General features: G+C 38.8%; 1 protein-coding gene across 1 annotated transcript in view; it reads right to left on the bottom strand.

Annotated features, from left to right (window-relative positions):
- The window catches only part of LOC131995287 (protein sidekick-2-like), a 188,255-nt gene that overhangs the window by 162,943 nt on the left and 1,475 nt on the right, over positions 1 to 23,837 (bottom strand). The window contains exon 3 of the mRNA XM_059363754.1: positions 10,850 to 11,029. Within this exon, the coding sequence (XP_059219737.1) occupies positions 10,850 to 11,029 (180 nt within the window). The remainder of the gene's footprint in view (positions 1 to 10,849; positions 11,030 to 23,837) is intronic.

The following is a 23,837-nucleotide window of genomic DNA, read 5'->3' as shown; positions in this document are numbered from 1 at the left end:
TCAACAGATAAAAAGTTGTAGACTTATTTCCAATTTTTTTGCCATTTGGCCCACTGTGCGTTGGTGAGTATCCAAAGGTCGGCACGGCCTGACTTAATACATTTTTACGTGTTTCACTTACTATGAATTTTTTATATATCCCTTGGGAATTCTTTGCAAGAACCCTTTGCGCTTATATTTGCCATTTTCATATACATTCCTAAATACAAAATGATGAACTTCCCTTTTATGTGAAGTAAATTTGCGTAATAGTTTCTGCTAATTCATCTAGCCAAGAGCCATCTAATTAAGCTTCAAAGGACTTTAATGAATAACTCAGTGGTAATTAAGTGCCTTTCATCTTCTCCCACACGAACAACAATAATCTTAAAGAGAATATTTTTAACTTGAAGCATGGACATCATCGACTTTCAGCATAAAACACTCCCTGAATTATTCTCTAGCAAATGTTTATAAATAAAATATTTGTTCATTTAGTCAAATTTTACAAAAACCGCCCATGCAGGCGGCATCAGTAAGTCTGTGGCGGCGTGTTTGATGTACGCAAGGTCAATGTTCAAAGCCATTTAAATAATTTTTCTTTATGGATCGAGTAGACTGCCCTAATGTTCTACATTAACTCCCTCCGCAAGGGTCTTAATAAGTAGAACATTAATCTTTAAAATACATAAACCACACAAAGGAACAACGTTGCCATTGAACAGCGCTTGGCGAAGCTTCTCCTCTTACTGTCTGCCTCTTTCGCTTTCGTTTTAGTCGCCTATCGATTTGCCTTCATTGTAAATGAGTATTCACAAAATTGCCTATTGATTACAAATGTTCCCCAAATAATTTGACTATTTATCTGGTTTCACTCGGCAACAGAGCTTTAGCTTTTAGGGTCTTTAGCATTCGTCCCACTTGTATTCCATTTCATTCCATTGAAGGGTCCTTGTGCTGTCCTTGCTGGCTTTGGCTTTGTAGAGCTTGGCAAAAATCTATGGTATTTTAATATTTCAACTTCATTTGCGATTTAAATCTTTTTCAATAGAAACGTTTACAATGTGGCCACAAAATTCCCAGCCACTGCCACTTATCGCAACCAGTCTCTTGCTAAATCTTCCATACACAGTCAAAGAAGAGAATATATAGTGGCTGCAAACGAGTGAACAATAGAATAGAATGTTGGTACTCGGGGCAGTTGTGGATGTTATATGAGGGATACTCCTCTTTTGCCAAAATGGCATGTAAAATACCCATACAATGGTGTGGCAGTGAAGTGAGAAACATACAGCACAATGCCAATAAATCAATACTAGCCATAAACCGAAAATGTTAATAGATCTAAAACACATATATTAATGCCAAATGATTTTGGTAGCAGATTACTATGCTGTAGTCAAGTGAAAAAAATAAACGTTCGCTCGATTTATTTCAATGCAATGCCATAATGTTAACTCATAATGAAACATTCTTCATCTGGATAGACAATATTAAAGAAAAATTTTCCCTATTTCCATATTATTTTCCAATTGGATTGGATCTACAGATAATACTGAACAAGTAAAAGCGAGTCGGGCCGAATCTTACATACTCGTACCTTCCTTATGGATCGCATATGTCAGTTTCTTTGCACGTAAACAAGTAAAAATGTGTTAAGTTCGGCCGTGCTGAACATTTGATACAAGTCACAGTTTCAAAATTTAAACGTAATCGGGTAATAAAAAGGCTTTTATTGCCTTAAGACCTTAACTCGGCAGGTCAGTCTATATGGCACCTGTATCGAATTATGGCCCGTGAACCTAGTACAACTCACATTTCCAAATTTCAACCAACTCGAGTAATAAATGCGCTTTTGTGTTCCTAAGACCATAAATCGGCACACTCAAAAAAAATTGGTTCATAGATTTTATTAAAACCAACCTATTCCAATTAGGTAAGTCAATTTTAGTTAAATCTAGTTAAATTTTGCATAAATCAAGGACAAATTTTAAGTGCGAAAAAAAATTTTACACTTCTTGAAAAAGTAATTTTACTAAACTAAAATCTTATTCAACACGTAAAATATTCCTATGGTGGTCAACGCTTTTATTAACTCCTGATACAAGTTTCGTTGTTTTCAGTTCAATGATCCATAAAAACGACTTATTCAAGTTGAATACACATTTGTAAAAAATTAGTACATAAAATTTCCTACATAGTTTTATGGAACTTAGAAGAAGCACGAGTTTTAACTTACAATTTGGTTAAAAATGTACTTGGTCTGAAAGATTTTTTAAATGAACCAAGCGAAATCACTAACTTTCTAGGAATACCAAGAAATTCTTGTGTGTTTACAAATTTCATAATGATATCGTCATGTGCATTTGAAATGTTATTCCCACCATGGATAAATTAAGGACAAATTCCAAGTGAGAAATAAATTTTACACATCTTTAGTAAGTGTCAAAAAAATCAAAAACTTGCATTTACTAAGTAGTTTTACTAAACCAAAATTGTATTCAATACGTAAAATATTCCTTTGGTGCACAACGCTTTTATTAACTCCTGATATAAGCTTCGTTGTTTTCAGTTCAACGATCCATATAATCGATTATATTCAAGTTGAATACACATTTGTAAAAATTTAGTTCATAAAATTTCCTGCCTAGTTTTATGGAACTTAGAAGAAGCACGAGTTTTAACTTACAATTTTGTTAAAAATATACTTGGTCTGAAAGATTTTTTAAACCAAGCGAAATCACTAACTTTCTAGCAATACCAAGAAATTCTTGATGTGTTTTCAAATTTCACAATGAAATCGACCCCATAAAATATATATATTCTTGATCGTCTCGATCTAGCCATGCCTGCCCGTCCGCCAGTCGAAATCACGATAGCGGACGAACGCGTAAAGCTAACCGCTTGAACCGGGTGTCTTCGTCAAAATTGCAGAAATTTTGCCCGTAATTTTCTGTTATGACTTCCAATAACTGTGCTGAGTGAGATCCAAATCGGTCTATAACCCGATATGGCTCCTGTTGAAACCGATCGCCTAATTTGAGTTATTGAGCCCCTGGAAGCCGCAATTTTGCTCCGATTTGGCTGAAATTTTGTATATGGTGTTCCGTTCTGACTTCCAATTACTTTGTTAAGTACAGTCCACTTCGGTCTATAACATGATATAGCTCCCATGTAAACTGCTCTCCCGATTTGACTTTTTGAGCCCCTGGAAGTCGCAACTTCTTCCCGATTTGGCTAAAATTTTGTATGTGGTGTTCTGTTATGACTTCCAATAACTGTACTAAGTACGGTCCAAATCGGTCTATAACATGATATATCTTCCATATAAACTGAGCTCGCGATTTGACTTCTTTAGCCCTTAGGTTAGGTTAGGTTTAAGTGATCGTCTGCCATCAGACTCACTTAGACGTTTCGTCCATTGTGATACCACAGGAACAGAAGTAGGAAGATGCCCTCTAGTTCCTACAGTTGAACCATCCAGATCGCTTTAAAAAGCCCAATAACTTGCGAATGTTCACATCCGCTAAATCAGACAGGTTCACAAAGAAATGAGAACCTTAAGTCCATCTGACTGCTAGTGTGAGACACACACAAAGGTGTTCTATAGTCTCTTCTTCGATGTCCACACAGCTTCTGCAAAAGTCGTTGCAGGCAACCTTCTGTCTGTAAGCATGTTTCCGATTTCCGACTGTCATGACGAACACAATGATTGAGACGTCTATTCTAGCCAATGACAGCACAGCAGTAGACCTCTTCAAGTCTAGATTAGGCCACATAGTATGGAATGCTCACAGCTCCCTCTTTGTGACCATCTATCATTCGTTGTCTTCGGGCCTGGTTCCGAAAGGTTAGCTTGCCAATGAGAAAGCTCCCTTAACCTCGCGGCAGTGGTCGCTGCAATTTGGCAAGCCACAATGTCCAGAGGCATAAGATGTAGCACTTAATTCAGTGCATCAAATGTTGTCGTCCTCAGTGCGGCTGTGATGCACAAACAAGCCATCCTTTGGATCCGATTAAGTATTGAGCAGTAGGTGAACTTTTGAAGCGTCCACCAGACCACAACACCATATAGCCTTATAGGTCTGACAACTGCAGTATATATTGGGGTAGCCTTTGCAACGAATTCCAGAGCCCAATTTAGGGACTCTCTCTCTATTGGTGAGAGTCATAGGATCATTCGCACCAAGCCTCTCAATAAAATTGAGAACGATGCGTCTTCTATTATTCCAACCTCTTAAAGAGAGTGTTGGTTTGCCGGGGAAGGCCGATGGCCTAGGCAAATTATAGGCATGCGAAAAAAGAATAGGTTCGGCCTTGTTCTTGAGACTCGAATCAGGTGTCTTCGTCAAAAGCCCCTGCTAACCAGTCGTCCATCGGCTAGTGGAGCCCGGTGCAGCCGCTCCACCAGTCGAGGTTTCAGTAGCAGATAACGCGATACGGCCTGATAGCATCACCGCAGCTGTTGGGTCTTTGGAGTCCATTCGAAGTCTACTCCTTGAGGTCTTACAAGCCGAAATTATTGCCCAATTTGACTAAAATTTCGCATGTAGTGTTCTGTTATAACTTAGTACGGTACGATCCAAATCGGTCTGTAACCTGATATAGCTCCCACGAAAAGGGGTCTCCCGATTTGAATTCTTAAGCCGCTGGAAGTCGCAATTTTTGTCCGATTTGGCTGAAATTTTGCAAGTGGTGTTCAGTTCTGACTCTCAAAAACTGTGCCTAGTGCGGTCTATAACCTGACATACGCCCATATATATCCACCCCCTGATTTGACTTCTTGGTTGCTCTTGCAATACTTCTGGCTGATCTTCACTCCAAAATCGAAAATACTGCTTATTAACGAACCGATTGAGGCAAGAATGAGCTTCGTCGCTGAACACAATTTTTCGATAAAAAAGTGGATCTTCGACCAACTTTCCAAGAGCCCATTCACCAAAAATTCTGTGTTACGGTAGCTCGTTCGGCTTCAATTCTTGTACCAGCTATATTTTGAAAGTCTTCACACCTAAATCCTTCCTTGTGGCTTGTATGGGCTCAAGAAGCCAAATCGGAAGATCGGTTTATATGGGAGCTATGTCTAAATCTAAATCATTTGCAATCCCCAACGACCTACATCAATTGAAAGTATTTGTGCAAAATTTCAAGCGGCTAGCTCAACGCATTCGACCGATATCGTGATTTTGACAGACGAACGGACGGACCGGCATACATAGATCGACTCAGTACGTTGAGACGATCAAGAATATATATACGGGTCTTATGGGGTCTTAGACGAATGACTAGGTTAGTATACCCCCATTCAATGGTGGCGGGTATAAAAATTACAACGTCAATATAAATGCTTTAAATATATATGATATATCATGGTTACCGGCCTATGCTGCAAATACCTGGTGATATTATTCTATTATATTATTCTTTAATACTATTTAGTACTAATTCAATGCCAGGCAAAGGATTAATTCAATACCGTTCAACGTTCAATACGTTTTGAATAGCCTTCTATATGTTCATGTAATCATTAAACTTGATTAAGTGTCTTGTGTTGTCAAAACTATTAGCGTGTGTTGGTGTCTTCATACATTTGCCACATCTGCGAATCAATGTATGTGAAATCATTTGCAGAATAAAAGTGGTAGGTCTTGTTGTACAGGCCTATTCCGGTCTTTTCAGGCCTGTTCCGGTTTTTCGTTACTTATCGTTTTATATTTTATCCATACCAGACGTTATTAGTTTGATACTATACAGGGTTGCTTCACTATCAAAACCGTATGGTATCGAAATAAGCATGTTTGGCAGAAATGATTGGCAACTTTACCATACTATGCCCCATACACAAGAAAGAATACAATGCAGTATATACCAACACCAAAAGATTAAGTCTCCTTTCAATCGCATATCAAATACTTTTGAGTGTAGTGTGTGAGATATTTAAGGTCCAGGAGCTCGAGTTGCAATTATGCCGACACTATACCTTTTCTACTGTCACCACTCGGATTGGTTCACTGTCGGATAATAACAGCTATGAAAGTTTCAACTAAAGTGGTGTTGCTCAGCAGCAAGCCATAAGGACTCTGCAATAAAAAGGAGGTCCCCTATCATTGAGCTTAAACTTGTACTCATTGATATGAAAGAAGTATCCACTCAGACCGCTGATGGATGGTCAAGGGTGTAATTCGCATACTTACATGTCGTTCTTGGCCAGTTCAACATGGTCAAAAACGGCCTAGATTTGGATATAGCTGTCATATAGACCGATCTCTGGATTTAAAGTCTTGGGCCCATTCAAATTTGCACAATGAGTTGTGTTAGACTCCTCGACATTCGTAACGAGTAAGGTCAGGATAGGGTTATATTTTGATATAGCCGTGATATATATACTGATCTCCTCATTTTAGGTTTTTGGGACATAAAAGCACATTTATTACCCAATTTCGTTGAAATTTGATATAGTCGGCTGTGTTAAGCTCTTCAAAATTTGTGTTCAATATGGTCCAAATCGGCCTATACATAAAGGGTGATTTTTTTGAGGTTAGGATTTTCATGCATTAGTATTTGACAGATCACGTGGGATTTCAGACATGGTGTCAAAGAGAAAGATGCTCAGTATGCTTTGACATTTCATCATGAATAGACTTACTAACGAGCAACGCTTGCAAATCATTGAATTTTATTACCAAAATCAGTGTTCGGTTCGAAATGTGTTCATTCACCGTAACATTGCGTCCAACAGCATCTTTGAAAAAATACGGTCCAATGATTCCACCAGCGTACAAACCACACCAAACAGTGCATTTTTCGGGATGCATGGGCAGTTCTTGAACGGCTTCTGGTTGACGGCTCTTCACTCCAAATGCGGCAATTTTGCTTATTTACGTAGCCATTCAACCAGAAATGAGCCTCATCGCTGAACAAAATTTGTCAAAATTTGAACACATTTCGAACCGAACACTGATTTTGGTAATAAAATTCAATGATTTGCAAGCGTTGCTCGTTAGTAAGTCTATTCATGATGAAATGTCAAAGCATACTGAGCATCTTTCTCTTTGACACCATGTCTGAAATCCCACGTGATCTGTCAAATACTAATGCATGAAAATCCTAACCTCAAAAAAATCACCCTTTACATATAGCTGTGATATAGACCGACATCCTGATTTAAGGCCTTAGACCTACAAAGGCGCATTTATTGTCCAGTTTTCTAAAATTTTCACAGTGAGCCCTTTTAAGATTTTCGATATTCTTGCCCTATATGGTTCAGATCGGTCAATTTTTGGACATAGCTGCCATATACATAAACCGATCTCCCGATTTAAGTTCTTAAGCCCATAAAAGATGCATTTTATACCCTACACCACTACTGTAGTACAGGGTATTATAACCTAGAGAATTTGTTTGTAACACCCAGAAGGAAGGAAGACCCATTGATAAGTATACCGATCGACTCAGAACCACTTTCTGATTCGATTCAGCTATGCCTGTCTGTCTGTCATTTGTTCATGTAAATTTGTGTACAAAGTACAGGTTGCATTTTTCATCCTATCGTCTTCAAACTTGGCACACGGTCATCCGATCGTCATCAAATTTTGGGAGTAGAAACGAAGCCATTTGAATTTGGAAAATATCGGTTCAAATTTGGATACAGCTCCCACATATTTGTTCGTCCGATTTGCTGGAAGTATTTTTTTCAATCTTCTCAAAATTTTGTACAACGCTTTCCTCGACGACTTCCACAACATCTATCAAGTTTGGTCGAAATCGGTTAAGATTTAGATATAGCCCCCATATTCGTCCCATATTGAGAAATATTGCCATAAAGTGCTCATTTGTTAACCGAGAAAGTGGCACAGGGCACGCCACAGGGGGACATTTTATCGCCACTTCTATGGGTGACCACCATATATGACCTATTACAGATGCTGACTGAGAAGGGGTTTGAACCCTTACCTTCGGATCCTTACCTTTTAAGGGGTAAGGATCCGAACGAGCTATGCAGAAGGGCCGAAAAGGTCTTGCATATGGCATATGACTGTGCTAGACCCAGAGGTCTCAATGTTAACCCAGAGAAGACTGAAATATACCTGTTTACGATGAAGACGAAGGTGGGCCAATTTAACGCACCACGTTTCCTCAATAGGACGATTTCGATATCTGACTAGGTCAGATTGGACAGGAAACTGAATTGGAAATACCACATTCAGTAGCATACTGAGAAGGCTCACAGATGTTGGGCACTATATAGACGGGCCGTAGGCTTGAAATGGGGCCTGAATCCTAGGATAGTCCACTGGCTCTACAGGGGCGTGACTACACCAATACTTACTTACGCTTCAGTAGTTTGGTGGACTGCTATGGAGAAAAAGTGCAACATAAGGAGAACATGTTGGTTCAGAGAACATGTTGTCTTGACATAGGCGAAGCGATGAGGACCACGCCTACTAGGGCACTGGAGACTACTCTGGATATCGGACCCATTGACATACAGTTTAAGTTTGAGGCAGCCACTGCGGCTATGAGACTTAAGGCGATCGGAGAATGGATTGTGGATGGGAGCAGCTCATACCATCGCGGTAAAATCGGGGCGACGATAGGAAACCTGGAAGGAAGGGAAGAGGTTTCCGATCGGATACCTGAGATGAACACTGAAGTCGAGTGCGAGGCACTGCTGCCATCGGCACAGTCTTGGATTGACGGAACCCTAGTATTGCCATCTGGAAGATCATATTACACGGATGGATCAAAGCTAGAGGACAGAGTGGGCCTGGGGGTTTACATTAAGAACCCAGGGACCGAGATATATTGGGTTGCAAAAAAGGAATTGCGGATCTTTTAAACGAAAGTAAATGCATTTTTAATAAAACTTAGAATGAACTTTAATCAAATATACTTTTTTTATCATTTTTTCTAAAACAAGCTAAAAGTAACAGCTGATAACTGACAGAAGAAAGAATGCAATTACAGAGTCACAAGCTGTGAAAAAATTTGTCAACGCCGACTATATGAAAAATCCGCAATTACTTCTTGGGCAACCCAATATTTTAGACTGCCTGATACGGTCTTGCAGGCGGAGATCCGGGCGATCACGGAATGCGTGAGGTGGTGTAGTGCAAACGCAAGGACGTCGACTGCGAACATCTTTACCGAAAGTAGAATTGCCATAAGGGCAATAACAACCAGGACGGTAAGGTCACGAACAGTCTTGCAGTGTAAGAAGGAGATTAACGCCTTCTCTGAGGATGTCACAACCCGCACATGAAAGGGCAGACGATTTGGAGGTGAAGGCCAGAGGACTACCGTCAATAAACATGGTTAACCCGAAGCCTTTTGGGTCGACGCAGTCTGAGTTAATGGCGTGGACGACGAATGCGCATGCAATCCAGTGGAACAGTGAAACAGTCGGTAGAATGGCGAAAATCCTATGGGGTGATACGGATCGTGATACAACCAGGCTATTACTGAAAGGAAGTAAGAAGGAGGTCAGACATAAGACAACGAACTCACTTATGTAAGATTAGTGCGGCAAGTGATAACATGTGTAGGGCATGCGGAGAAGATGATAAGACGTTGGAGCATTTTCTTTGTCATTGCCCGGCTTTCGCGTCTAATATACCGGCACTTAGGTTTCCACACAATACGAGACATAAACCAACTTAGAGGAGTGGTATTGAAAACAATTAAGGATTATGTAAGTAGCACGGAATTCCTAACTTAAGATTTTTTCTTTAGAGGTTACTTTATAGTTTTTAGAGCGCACAACAAGCCGCTTACGAGCTTAGGTGTATGTCCACAGTGGTATGGAGGGATTAATATCTGCACCCTCTTTTCAACTTAACCTAACACTAACCTAACCGATTCTTTAAATTTGGCAGGGAGGATTTCTTATAACTTTTAATATTATTGATGAATTTCATATAAATCGATTCAGATTTAGATATAGCTATCATATATGTATATCGCCCGATTTTCACTTTAGAGCCACTATCCGCATTTATTGACCAATCATGCCAATATTGTGCACAATACTTTCCTCGATGCCCTATACAATATCCAAGAATTTTGGAATCGGTTCATATTTAGATGTAGTAGCTCTCATATATATCTTCGACAGATTTTGGGTAATTTGCAATAATGTTGTCATTTGACAACCGTAGTTACTACAGATTGAACATATTTGCTTTGTTCGAAATTTGATACGGGTTGCCTAATAGCCCACCTGAAAACATCCGCCGAGATTCATCAAAACTGATTCAGAATTTAATATAGCTCCCATTTTGTACTTATAGGGTAGGTGTGGGATAATATAAAGTTGGCACCGTCCTGCTTTTGTCTTTACTTATTGGTTTAACCGATGAATTTGGTACAGAGTTGTGTTAGACCCTTGCATAGGCTACTATGGGTTTATAAATGATGCATTTTTCACTGTACTATGTCGACCGCGCCGAACTTAATACCATTGTACTCGTTTCATCTGAAGATGTCTCCCCATAAAGTCATCTCACCAATTGTGCTTGCTAAATGTTTACAGAACAATTACATTTCGGTTATCGGATCTTATCAATCGGTTGTTCACTTCTTTTCTATTGTATATTTGAGCAATTACCATGGCATTAGCACTCAAGCGACAACTGCAGCATCTAAGCCAACCAACATTGCATTTTATATGCCGCCAAACACATGTGATTGGTATTATCGCATTATTCCTTTATCCAAAAGATCTCACGCGCAAAACATGATCCTGGCACAAACTCAAAGTGAATTTCAATTATTCTAACAGATTCACAATGAAATTGCTGTGCAGCAGCAATTGTTTTGCAAATACCCTTAACCATTTATTGGGAACACAGCTGATAAACGAAAAACCTACCAATGCCACAAGGCTATTGAAAAAAGATACACATAGAACGGTAAGCAATTCACGCGCCATGAAATTCTCAAACGTTTGGTTATGCGACAATTGTCGGCGAACGCTTTCACGGCACGACTAAAAGCAGTAAAATCAATTGGTAGCGTTGCAACAATATTGGCGCACGTGCGGCCAATGTGTCTGCCAACGATGAAAAGAATGCAATAATCGTAGATTGGCAAGATGCCCATAAATTGATGTAGGATTTGCAATAACTGAGACGACCAAGGTCCAAAACAATGAAACAATTCGCCTTTCAAAGTTGTCTAAAAATAAAGTGAACAACTTTTGTGGGGAACAAATGGAAGTAAGGTAGAATTATCAAGATTTTATACAGTACAAACAGACAAAATATATCCACACCCACGCCATAAAAAGATATTGCCCAATTTAAACGGGCGATATCTTTTTATAGCAACAAATCTGATGCCAATTTTGCAAAATTTAGTAAGAATCAGCTGAAAATGCAATCGCAGGGTATGCTATGATTTGTGCACAGCCACTCCGCTCAACGCTGCTTTAGTTGACAGAGTGACAACAAAATGCTACTGAATTGCGATAAAAAAGGACTGCAGCTGTATTTTCCACTATTCTTTTAGTAACTTATCTCATTTTAATAATCATTCAACGCCCCATACCCTAGCATTTGTCTCCACTTAGCAATTTCATACTCTCCACCATATTATGGGGGTATACTATTTTCGTCGTTCTTTTTGTAACTCCTCGAAATATTTGTCTAAGTCTCCACAAAGTATATATAATCTTGGTCGTCATGACATTTTACGTCGATTTAGCCTTGTCCGCCGTCCGTCTGTCTGTCGAACTCGCGCTAACTTTTGAAGGAGTAAAGCTAGTCGCTTGGAATTTTGCACAAATACTTCTTATTAGTGTAGGTCAGTGGGATTGTAAATGGGCCAAATCGGTCCATGTTTTGATATAGCTGCCATATAAATCGATCTTGGATTTTGACTTCTTGAGCCACTAGAGGGCGAAATTATTATCCAACTTGGCTGAAAGTTTGCATGACGTGTTTTGTTATAACTTCCAATTACTGTGCTAAGTATGATTTAAATCGGTTCATAACCTTATATGGTTGCTATATAAACCGATCTGGGATCTTGGCTTCTTGAGCCTCTAGAGGGCGCAATTATCATCCGATTTGGCTGAAATTGTACAACGGCTTCTCCTGTGACTTTAAATATAAGTATCAAATATGATCTGAATCGGTCTATGATACAGCCCCCATATTAACCGATCTCGCAATTTTTAATTCGAATTGGCTGAAATTTTACACAATGACTTAAACCAAATCTTGATATAGCTCCAACAGCATTTCAATTATTTTCTTTATTTTATTTTCTTTGTAGTAGAAATTTTCATGAAATTTTGGATATCCACCACCTCGGGAATATATGTAAACCACCTTTCATCATAATTCGGTGAAAAATGCATAATTTACGATTATCGATAAAGCGTCCCATTTGAACCAAATTCGACACTTGATATAATGTGGTACAATAAGTTCAAGTCGTTGTTCAATGTTGTAGAACAAAATATTGGTCTGTTTGGTAGTCATATCCAAATATAGACCTATCTGAATCATATACGACACGGATGTCGAAAAGCCTATCATAAGTCACTGCGTCAAATTTCGGGGAAATTGGATTATAAATATGCCTTTTATGAGACCAAGACTTTAAATTAAGAGATCGGTCTATATAGCAACTATATCTTAATCTGAATCGATCTGGGCGAAATTGAAGAGGGCTGCCGAATGACTTTACACAACTCACTGTCCCAAATTTCAGCGAAATCGGACAATAAATGCGCCTTTTATGGGCCCAAACCTAATATCGAGAGATTGGTCTATATGAAAGCTATATCCAAATCTGAACCGATGTGCGTCAAATTGCAGAAAAACTGTCGAAGAGCCTTACACATCCCAAATCTCGGCGAAATCGGATTACAAATGTAGCTTTTATGGGCCTAAGACCCTAAATCGGCGGATCGGTCTATATGGCAGCTATATCCAAATCTGGACCGATCTGGACCAAATTGAGGAAAAATGGAGAACACAATACACTGTCCCATATTTCGCCGAAATCGGACAAAAGGCGCATTGCCTTTTTTGGACGCAAGACACTAAATCGAGAGATCGGTCAATGGCAGCTATATCCAAATCTGGACCGATCGGAGCCATATTGCAGAGAGATGTCGAGGGGCTTTATATAAATCACTGTCCCAAATTTTAGCAAAATCGGATAATAATGTGGCTTTTATGTGCCTTAGACCCTAAATCGGCGGATCGGTTTATATGGGGGCGATATCAAGATAGGGTCCGATATAGCCCATCGTCGAACTTAACCTGCTTATGGACAAAAAAAGAATTTGTGCCAAGTTTCAGCTCAATATCTCTATTTGTAAAGACTGTAGCGTGATTTTAACAGACAGACGAATAGACGGACGGACATGGCTAGATCGTCTTAAATTTTTTCGACGATCAAGAATATATATAATTTATAGGGTCGGAAATGGATATTTCGATGTGTAGCAAACGGAATGACAAAATGAAACGACATCCGCAATTTACTGTACCCAGTAAATATCAGAACGTTAAAACGCCTGAGTATTGAGATGCTTCATAGTGGGTCAGAATCGATAGCTCAAGTAAAAAGTTCGGCGTTTGAAAACGGGCAGAGAGTTAAAGGGATTATGTACAAAATTTCAAGGCCATAATTCGTCCGGACGCCTCTCGAAATCTTAACTTGTGGTGTGATTTCCAAAATTTTTACTGGAAAGTGCTCAAAAATTCATACAGAAAATTTCGCCTGAGGTCTACTATATCTCGTTTGGTTTTGCAGATTTTCGACTTTTAGTTTTTTGAATTTTTGCTGAGATGGGCATCCTGAAAAAGCAACAATTTTCGTACCATCGTAAGAAAATCGTATAAGGTTCTTTTGGATATTTCAATAGGTAGGCAAAATTAAAGTCTGACTATATTTGGATAAAAGTGCTATCTATCAAAAGTATTACGTATACTCGGTGGTTTAGGTTATAATATAGTCGGATCTGCTTCTGTGGCTTCTACAGCCTTAAAAAACCATATCAGATGAAAGATATGTACGGGAGCTATATCTAAATCTGAACCTATTTTTTCAAAATCCATTGCGTTTGTCCTTGGGTCAAAAAAGTGACATGTGCAAAACTTAGTGACAATCGGACAACAAATACGACCTGCATTTGGATTACAAGAATACATGGACTCACAGAAGGACATGGCTTAATCGAATCAGAAAGTGATTCTGAGTCGATCGGTATACTTATCAATGGGTCTAGCTCTTCTCCTTCTTAGCGTTGCAAACAAATGCACAAATATATAATACCCTGTACCACAGTGGTGGTGTAGGGTATAAACAGCACAATTTTTGATCACGTATAATTACTTATCTGGGGTATATGCAAAATATATAACGGAAAACCTTATTTGTGCGGAAGGTAGCTTGAAAGAGATAAAGAAAGACAACTTTGGTTATATATACAAATAAATAGCAGTTATCACGTCGGGATTTAAAGTCTGGAACCAAGTAAACTGATTTTATAAGGTGGCTTTTAGGTTAACCTCTTATAGCTTGAAAGCCTTGTGTTTGACTTCATAATCTACTTGCTTTTCATTTTCCTCGAAAATATATCATACATGCATAAATGCAGCCCTATGAAAGTTTATCTTAATGATAATAAGTAAGTTGAGAAGACAAAAGTATTACGTACACATATAAATAATAGAGGCAATAAAATTTAACGGTCACATGAATAAAGAAAATAATTAAAGACATTCGGTTTGCTGTTTTTTCTATTCTATTAATAAACATCACATAAGTTCTGTCGACAAAGGCAAAAAAGTGAGAGTAGAAAGTCATTATCATGCCTTATAATTACAGAATGATTTGAATTTCATTGAATTAAGTTCAGGAACTTAATAATATTTTTAATAATAGCTCCAAAGTTGGCCTGTAAGTGTGCACCCAAATTAAAAGGAGACACATACATATCTCAAGCGTCGCCTCCCTATGCGTGATAATCAATTATAATCGTGAAACTTAATGAATTCTTGTGGCCAAGACTACAAATAATATAAATCTACAAAAAGACAAAACAAACAAAAATGTGTATTCAACCATTTCACATTTCGAAAAAAAAGAAAAGCCCCAAAGAAGACAACAAAAGAGACTGGAAATGGTAACCACAACGATATGAATGAACATTATTGTCTTATCAGGGCATTAGAGTTTAACGTTTCCATGCAGAATGTGAACAACACAAACAGCCTGCGGACATTGGGGTCCAACTATTCGGAGAATTGGAGAGGACAACCTCTTTTCGTATGCCAAGTGATCTAGGGTTGATTCGAGGACATGTAGGAGGACACGAAGGAGGATATATAATGTCCTTTTTTTTGGGCAGTGTGTTTCTTTTCGTAAATGGTTATTGGCTTAGCATTCATTTCCTTTCTGTTGTTGAGGTCATTATTGTTGCCGCTTTTACCCCATTACCTGATGACAAAATTAGTCGTTTAGAGCGTACGTGACTAGATGATATGCCGTAAATGTTAGTGTTGCCTTTTTTTAGGAAGATTATTTGGATAACCAAAGTTGACCCTAACCCGAAATTGGTCTCTCCTCGTAAAGAATTTAATGGGCAAACACTAATGGTTGAAATGCCTACAATAAAGCAGCACCGTTATGCGTAAAAAAGTTCACAAATAATGTAATGTAGTAATTTAAAGAGACCTAATAAATAGTAGTAATTTGTTGAAGGGGTTTCAAAGCTTTTTGCTTGATTTAATATACATCATTATTGTCTTGGTAGTAGACTTAGATATTAGCAGAAAAAATAGGAACACTAAATTATTATCAAATATGAACAAACGTTTTCGATGTACCCAAAACAACCTTGGGGAAAATATCACAAAAATCCTTCAGTCTGCTATTATTGCTTTTTTTGATATGTGCCAGCTACTGTGCCCACAAAATATTAATCAGACTGATTTTACTGATACATACGGAGGATAGAAAGCAGATATACGCGAACGCATCATCGAGGCTAGAAGCGCCCTTCTTAAACTCAACAAAGTCTGGGGATGCAGTGACAAACCACACAATACAAAAGTCAGAATCTTCACCATGTGTAAAATCTATTTATTTTATGGCTGTTCAACTTGACATAAGCGACTATAAAACCAAGTTTTTATAAAACGCTGCCTACGACAAATGCTGTAAATTATCAGGCCAAAGCGTATTTCAAGCGAAGAATTGCGAATGAGAACAAACACTTCTCCCTGTCGATGTAGAAATCCGGAAAAGAAAATAAACTTGATTGGGTCATATCCCACGCCCACTGCTCGATAATATAGCGAGCAATGTCCTAGACTGGAACCCGCAAACACAGCCCGAAATACACATGTAACCGTAGTACGAAAAGAAGGTTGAATTCAACCCATATATCGTGGAATTAAGCCAAGCACTTGGTGAACGATAGAGCTAGATGGAGAAGCTAGTTGACGTAATATGTTTACCACGAAATTTTATACCCACCACCGAAAGATGGCGGTATATTCATTTTGCCATTTCGTTTGCAACACATCGAAATATCCATTTCCGACCCTATAAAGTATATATATTCTTGATGAGCGTAAAAATCTAAGACGATCTAGACATGTCCGTCGGTCTGTCCGTCCGTAATCATGCTACAGTCTATAAAAATTCAGATATAAAGCCGAAACTTTGCACAGATTCTTTTTTTGTCCATAAGCAGGTTTAGTTCGAAGATGACCTATAACGGACTATATCTTGATATAGCCCCCATATAAACCGATCCGACTATTTAGGGTCATAGGCCCATAAAAGCCACATTTCTTATCCGATTTTGCAGAAATTTGAGACAGTGAGTTGTGTTTGGTCCTTCGACATCCTTCTTTAATTTGATCTTCATCGGTCCAGATTTGGATATAGCTGACATATAGTCCGATCCGCCGATTTAGGGTCTTAGGCCCATAAAAACAAATTTATTGTCCGATTTCGCTGAAATTTGGAACAGTGAGTTGTATTAGGCCACTCAACATCTTTCTGCAATTTGGCACAAACGGGTCCAGATTTGGATATAGCTGCGGTATAGACTAATGTCTCGATTTAAGATTTTGGGCCCATAAAAGGCACATTTATTGTTCGATATCGAAGAAATTTGCGACAGTGAGTTGCGTTGGGTCCTTCGACATTATTCTTCAATGTGGCTTAGTTAGGTTAAGATTTTGATATAGCTGCCATATAGACCGATCTCTCGATTTAAGGTTTTTGGGGCCATAAATGGTGCATTTATTGTCCAACTTCATCGAAATTTAGGACAGTGAGTTGTGTTGGGCCCTTCCATATTCTTCTGCATCTTAACTCATATCGGTACAGATTTGGATATAGCTGCCTTATAGACCGATATCTCGATTTAAAGACTTGGCCCCATAAAAGCCGCTTTCACTAAAATTTGACACAGTGACTTATCCGACATCCGTGTCGTAGATGGTTCAGATCGGTTTATTTTTATACGCTCCACTATTGGATGGGGGTTTTATAATTTCGTCATTCTGTTTGTAACTCCTCGAAATATTCGTCTAAGACCCCATAAAGTATATATAATCTTGATCGTCATGACATTTTCAGTAGAACTAGCCATGTCCGTCCATCTGTCCGTCCGTCCTTCCGTCCGTCTGTCTGTCGAGAGCACGCTAACTTTCGAAGGAGTAAAGCTAGCCGCTTGAAACTTTGCACAAATACTTCTTATAAGCGTAGGTGGGTTGGGATTGTAAATGGGCTGTATCGATCCACGTTTTGATATAGCTGCCATATAAACCGATTTGGTATCTTGACTTCTTGGGCCGATAGAGGGCACAATTCATATCCGATTTGGCTGAAATTTTCCACGAGGTGTTTTATTATGACTTCCAACAACTGTGCTGAGTATGGTTGAAATCGTTTCATAACATGATATAACTGCTATATAAACCGATCTTGGGTCTTGACTTCTTCAGCCTCTAGAGTGCGCAATTCCTATCCGATTTGACTGAAAATTTGAACGTGGTGTTTTGGTATCACTTCCAACAACTGTGCTGGGTGTGGTTCAAATCGGTCTATGTTTTGATATAGCTGTCATATAAACCGATCTTGGGTCTTGACATTTTGAGCTTCTTCTCTATATCCCTGATATAGCTGCCATATAAAACGATCTGAGGTCTGGACTTCTTGAGCCTCTACAGGGAGAAATTCTTATCTGATTTGGCTGAAATATTGCATGATGTGTTTTGTTATGACTTACAACAACTGCATTAATAATAGTTCAAATCTGTCCATAACCTGATATAGCTGTCATATAAACCCATCTGGGATCTTGACTTCTTGAGCCACTAGAGCACGTAATTATTATCCGATTTAGCTGAAATTTTGCATAAGGTGTTTTGATATGACTTTCAACAACTGTGCCAAGAAAAGTTCAAATCGGTCCATAACCTAATATAGCTTCCATATGAACCGATCTGTGGTCTTGACTTCTTAAGCCACAAGAGGGCGCAATTATTATCCGATTTAGAGGAAATTTTGTACAACGGCTTCACTTATGACCTTTAAAATACGTGTCAAAAATGATAAGAATCGGCTTATAGTCTAATATAGATCCCCTATAACCGATTTCCCTATTTTACTTCTACAGCCCCTAAAGTGCGCAATTCTTGCAAGATCTTGCTGAAATTTTACACAATGACTTCTACTATGGTCTCCAATATTCAGTTCAATTATGGTCCGAAATGGGCTATTACTTGATATTGTTCCAATAACATAGCAATTCTTTTCTTTTTTCCTTTATTTGCTTTAAAAGAGATACCGTGGCAAGAGCTCGACAAATGCGTTCCATAATGGAGGGTATATAAGATTCGGTCCGGCCGAACTTAGCAATCTTTTACTTGTTAGATATAGCTACTAACAAGGTCAATACTTTGTTATACACAATTGAACAATGACCTTTACTTATTAGTATTTTGTCCAAATCGGAACATATTTCGATAAAGCTGCTATGAGGCATAAGGTATAAATTTTTTTGCAGATTTTGATGAAAGGTGTTTTACATATATACCCGAGGTGGTAGGTATCCTTTTTGCTTGTTACTATTGGTTATATGTTGTTGTAATATATTATAATACTCCAATTGAAATAAAACACATAGGTTGATTTTTTAGCTACTATATTTTTGGCAACACTGGCACATGTTCGTTTCGTATTTTGTTTCACTGTCACACATCTTCTGTTTGGACTATAACTTAACCATTAATCGTCTTAGAATTGAACAAATTATTGAATTTTATTATCAAAACTCTTGCTCTGTTAAGAAACTTCATCGCCCGCTTATTCCATTTTAACGAAGAATCTAATTTTCGGCTTAATGGGTACGCAAATAAGCAGAATTGCCGATTTTGGAGTGAAGATCAGCTATATCTAAATCTGGACCGATCTAGGCCAAATCAAAGAAGGATGTCGAGTGGACTACCACAACTCGCTGCCTCAAATTTCAGCAAAGTCGGAAAAATATGGCTTTTATGAGCCTAAGACCTTAAATCACCAGATCGGTCTATTCGGCAGCTAAATCCAAATCTGGGCCAAACTTAAGAAAGATGTCGAGTGGCCTTAAATAAACTACTGTATCAAATGTCAGCAAAATCGAAAAATAAATGTGGCTTGTATGGGCCTTACACCTTAAATCGGTAACTCGGACTTTATGGGGCTATACCAAGATGTTGTCCGATAAAGCCCATCTTCGAATCGGAAGATCGGTTTGTATGGGAGCTATATCAGGTTATAGACTGACTTAAACCGTACTTGGCATTGTATGTTAGAAGTCATAACATAACACTTTGTGCAAAATTTCAGCCAAATCGGATGAAAATAGAAAGTAAGTATTAAAAGTATTAACATAACACTATTTACAAAATTTCAGCCTAATCGGATGAAAATTGTGGTTTCCAGGGGCTCAAGAAATCAAGTATGATCCGAATCGGTCGGCCCCATTCAGACCTATCCCTGGATTTAACTTCCTTAGCCATAAGAACCCTAAATTTTCATCCGATTTGGCTAAAATCAAACCACTATCTAATGACTTAAAACATCAGCGCTAAGTTTCATCCGAATCGGTCAGTATGGTCAGTATTGTACAGATAACCCGATATGACTTCTTGAGACCAAAATAATTTAAATACAAACTCTGTTACTGAGGAAACATTTTTACCGGAAACCATGGGTACCTACCACACCCAAGATACGGCACTGCTGAACCAAGCTTACTTGTTCACTTTCAAGCTGTATAACTTTAACTGAATTATCGGATGTTGACGAATACCACAGCAAAGACACTACAAATGTTGTCACCATGCATCAAAATGAAAATCGAACCGAAAATGTCTTCGTAAATCGCAAAATATGAAGCCGAACACCGCCAAAATTTCAGAAAATAACAAGTAAAAATGCCTTAAGTTCGGCCGGGCCGAACTTTGGATACCCACCACCTCGGGAATATACGTAAACCACCTTTCATCAAAATCAGGTGAAAATTTTATACCTTTTGTCCCCTAGGAGTTATATCAAAATATGTTCCGATTAGGACCAAAACTTATAAGTACAAGTCATTGTTCTATTGTGTATAACAAAATATTGGTCTTTTAAGTTGCTTTATCTAAAAATAAACCGATCTGAGCTACATACGACAAGGATTTCGAAAAGCCTAACATAAGTCACTGTGTCAAATTTCAATTAAATCGGATTATGAATGCGCCTTATATGGGGCCAAAACTTCAAATCGAGATAGCTGGCAGCTTTATTCAAATCTGGACTGATCTGGGCCATATTGCAGAAGGAAGTCGAAGGGCTTAACCTAAATAACTGTCCTGAGTTTCGGCGACATAGGACAACAAATGCACCTTTTATGGGTCCAAAACCTTAAATAGAGAGATTGGTCTATATGGCAGCTATATTCAAAACTGGACCGATCTGCACCAAATTGATGAGGAATATCAAAGGGCCTAACACAACTCACTGTCCCAAATTTCAGCAAAATCGGATAATAAGTGTGGCTTTTATGGGACTAGGACCCTAAATCAGGGGATCGGACTATATGGCAGCTATATCCAAATCTGGACCGATCTGAGCCAAATTGACGAAGGATATCGAAGGGCTTAACACAACTCACTGTCCCAAATTTCAGCAAAATCGGATAATAAGTGTGGCTTTTACGGGACTAGGACCCTAAATCAGGGGATCGGTCTATATGGCAGCTATATCCAAATCTGGACCGATCTGAGCCAAATTGGAGAAGGATATCGAAGGGCCTAACACAACTCACTGTCCCAAATTTCAGCAAACTCGGATAATAAATGTGGCTTTTATGTGCCTAAGACCCTAAATCGGCCGATCGGTCTATATGGGGGCTATATCAAGATATAGTCCGATATAGCCCATCTTCGATTTTAACCTGCTTATGGACAAAAAAAGAATCTGTGCAAAGTTTCAGCTCAAGTTCTCTATTTTTGAAGACTGTAGCGTGATTTAAACAGACAAACGACTATCGGCACCTCTGCTTGTTTCAAAAGGTGTTCCTCAGGGATCAATTCTGGGTCCTCTTCTTATTTTATTGTACAGTAACGACTTGGAGGGTCAATTGTCTTATTGTGAGGTACATATGTACGCTGACGATGTACAAATATATATCGGCAGTCCGAGGGATGAGATTGCTGAAAACATACGTCTGCTTAATCATGATCTGTCAAGAGTCAGCACGTGGGCGAAAGCCAATGGCCTGTGTCTCAACCCTGTAAAGTCCAAGTGTGTGGTTATCAGAAACAGGCTGTCTCGTTTTTCATGTGATGTCGGTATATTCATTAACGACTCTAGATTGGAAATCGTTCCTCATGCAAAGAACTTGGGCGTTGTTATTAACAGCACTCTGACTTGGAGTAATCATACCGACTCTGTCGTTGGTCAGGGATATTCAAAATTGCGTGCTCTCTGGGCCACTCAGTCGGTTACTCCGCTGCGGGTTAAGTTTCTCTTGGCAAAGACTTATCTTGTTCCTGGCATTCTCTACGGCTGTGAGTTGTTTGCTAATTGCGACTCGGTAAGTAGACGTAAGCTAAACACCTTTTTTAATTGCGTTACTCGTTATGTATTTGGCTTGAGACAGCGCGATTCCATCTCTGAATACTGTTTATCTCTGTATGGCGTCTCCTTACAGCAATTGTTGTTCCTAAGATCGCTTACTTTCCTGCATAAACTGACCTACACGCAGGCACCACAATATCTGTATGGATTTATTGATTTCGCCAGATCTACTAGAGGTAAAACAAGTAAAAGCGTGCTAAGTTCGGCCGGGCCGAATCTTATATACCCTCCACCATGGATCGCATTTGTTGAGTTGTTTTCCCGGCATCTCTTCTTAGGCTAAAAAGAATATAAGAAAATAGTTGCTCTGCTATTAAAACGATATCAAGATATGGTCCGGTTTGGACCACAATTAAATTATATGTTGGAGACCTGCCAAGCCAATTCGTATAAGAATTGCGCCCATTGGGGCTCACGAAGAAAAATAGAGAGAACGATTTATATGGGATCTGTATCGGGCTATAGACCGATTCAGAACTTAATAAACACGTTTGTTGATGGTCACGAGAGGATCCGTCGTAAAAAATTTCAGGCATATCGGATAATAATTGCGACCTCTAGGGGTCAAGAAGTCAAGATTCCAGATCGGTTTATATGGCAGCTATATCAGGTTATGAACCGATTTGAACCTTTTTTGACACAGTTGTTGAAAGTAAAAATGAAATACGTCATGCAAAATTTCAGCCAAATGGGATAGGAATTGCGGCCTCTAGAAGCTGAAGAAGTCAAATCCCCAGATCTGTTTATATGACAGCTATATCAGGTTATGGACCGATTTAAACCACACTTGGCACAGTTGTTGGTTATCATAACAAAACACGTCGTGCGAAATTCCATTCCAATCGGATAAGAATTGCGCTCTCTAGAGGCTAAAGAAGTCAAGACCCCAGATCGGTTTATATGGCAGCTATATCAGGTTATGATCCGATTCGAACCATACTCGGCACAGTTATTGGATATAATAACAAAACACGTCGTGCAAAATTTCATTCCAATCGGATAAGAATTGCGCACTCTAGAGGCTCAAGAAGTCAAGACCCAAGATCGGTTTATATGGCAGCTATATCAGGTTATGGACCGATTTGAACCATACTTGGCACAGTTGTTGGATATCATAACAAAACACGTCGTGCAAAATTTCATTCTGATCGGATAAGAATTGCGCACGCTAGAGGCTCAAGAATTCAAGACCCAAGATCGGTTTATATCGCAGCTATATCAGGTTATAAACCGATTTGAACCATACTTGGCACAGTTGTTGAATATCATAGCAAAACACGTCGTGCAAAATTTCATTTCAATCGGATAAGAATTGCGCACTTTAGAGGCTCAAGAAGTCAAGACCCAAGATCGGTTTATATGGCAGCTATATCAAAACATGGACCGATATGGCCCATTTACAATACCAACCGACCTACACTAATAAGAAGTATTTGTCCAAAATTTCAAACGGATAGCTTTACTCCTTCGGAAGCGTGCTTTCGACAGACAGACGGATGGACGGACGGACATGGCTAGATCGACATAAAATGTCGCGACGATCAAGAATATATATACTTTATGGGGTCTCAGACGAATATTTCGAGTAGTTACAAACAGAATGACGAAATTAGTATACCAACATCTTATGGTGGAGGGTATAAAAATCATTCCCAAAATGTATCGGAGGCTTTATTTATTTATTTATTTATTTATTTATTTGATGAATA

The sequence above is a fragment of the Stomoxys calcitrans genome, chromosome 2, assembly GCF_963082655.1.
Source record: "Stomoxys calcitrans chromosome 2, idStoCalc2.1, whole genome shotgun sequence".
In the NCBI taxonomy this organism is placed as follows: Eukaryota; Metazoa; Arthropoda; class Insecta; order Diptera; family Muscidae; genus Stomoxys; species Stomoxys calcitrans.
The sequence above is the reverse complement of the archived record's forward strand: the minus strand, read 5'-3'. Positions and strand labels throughout refer to the sequence as shown.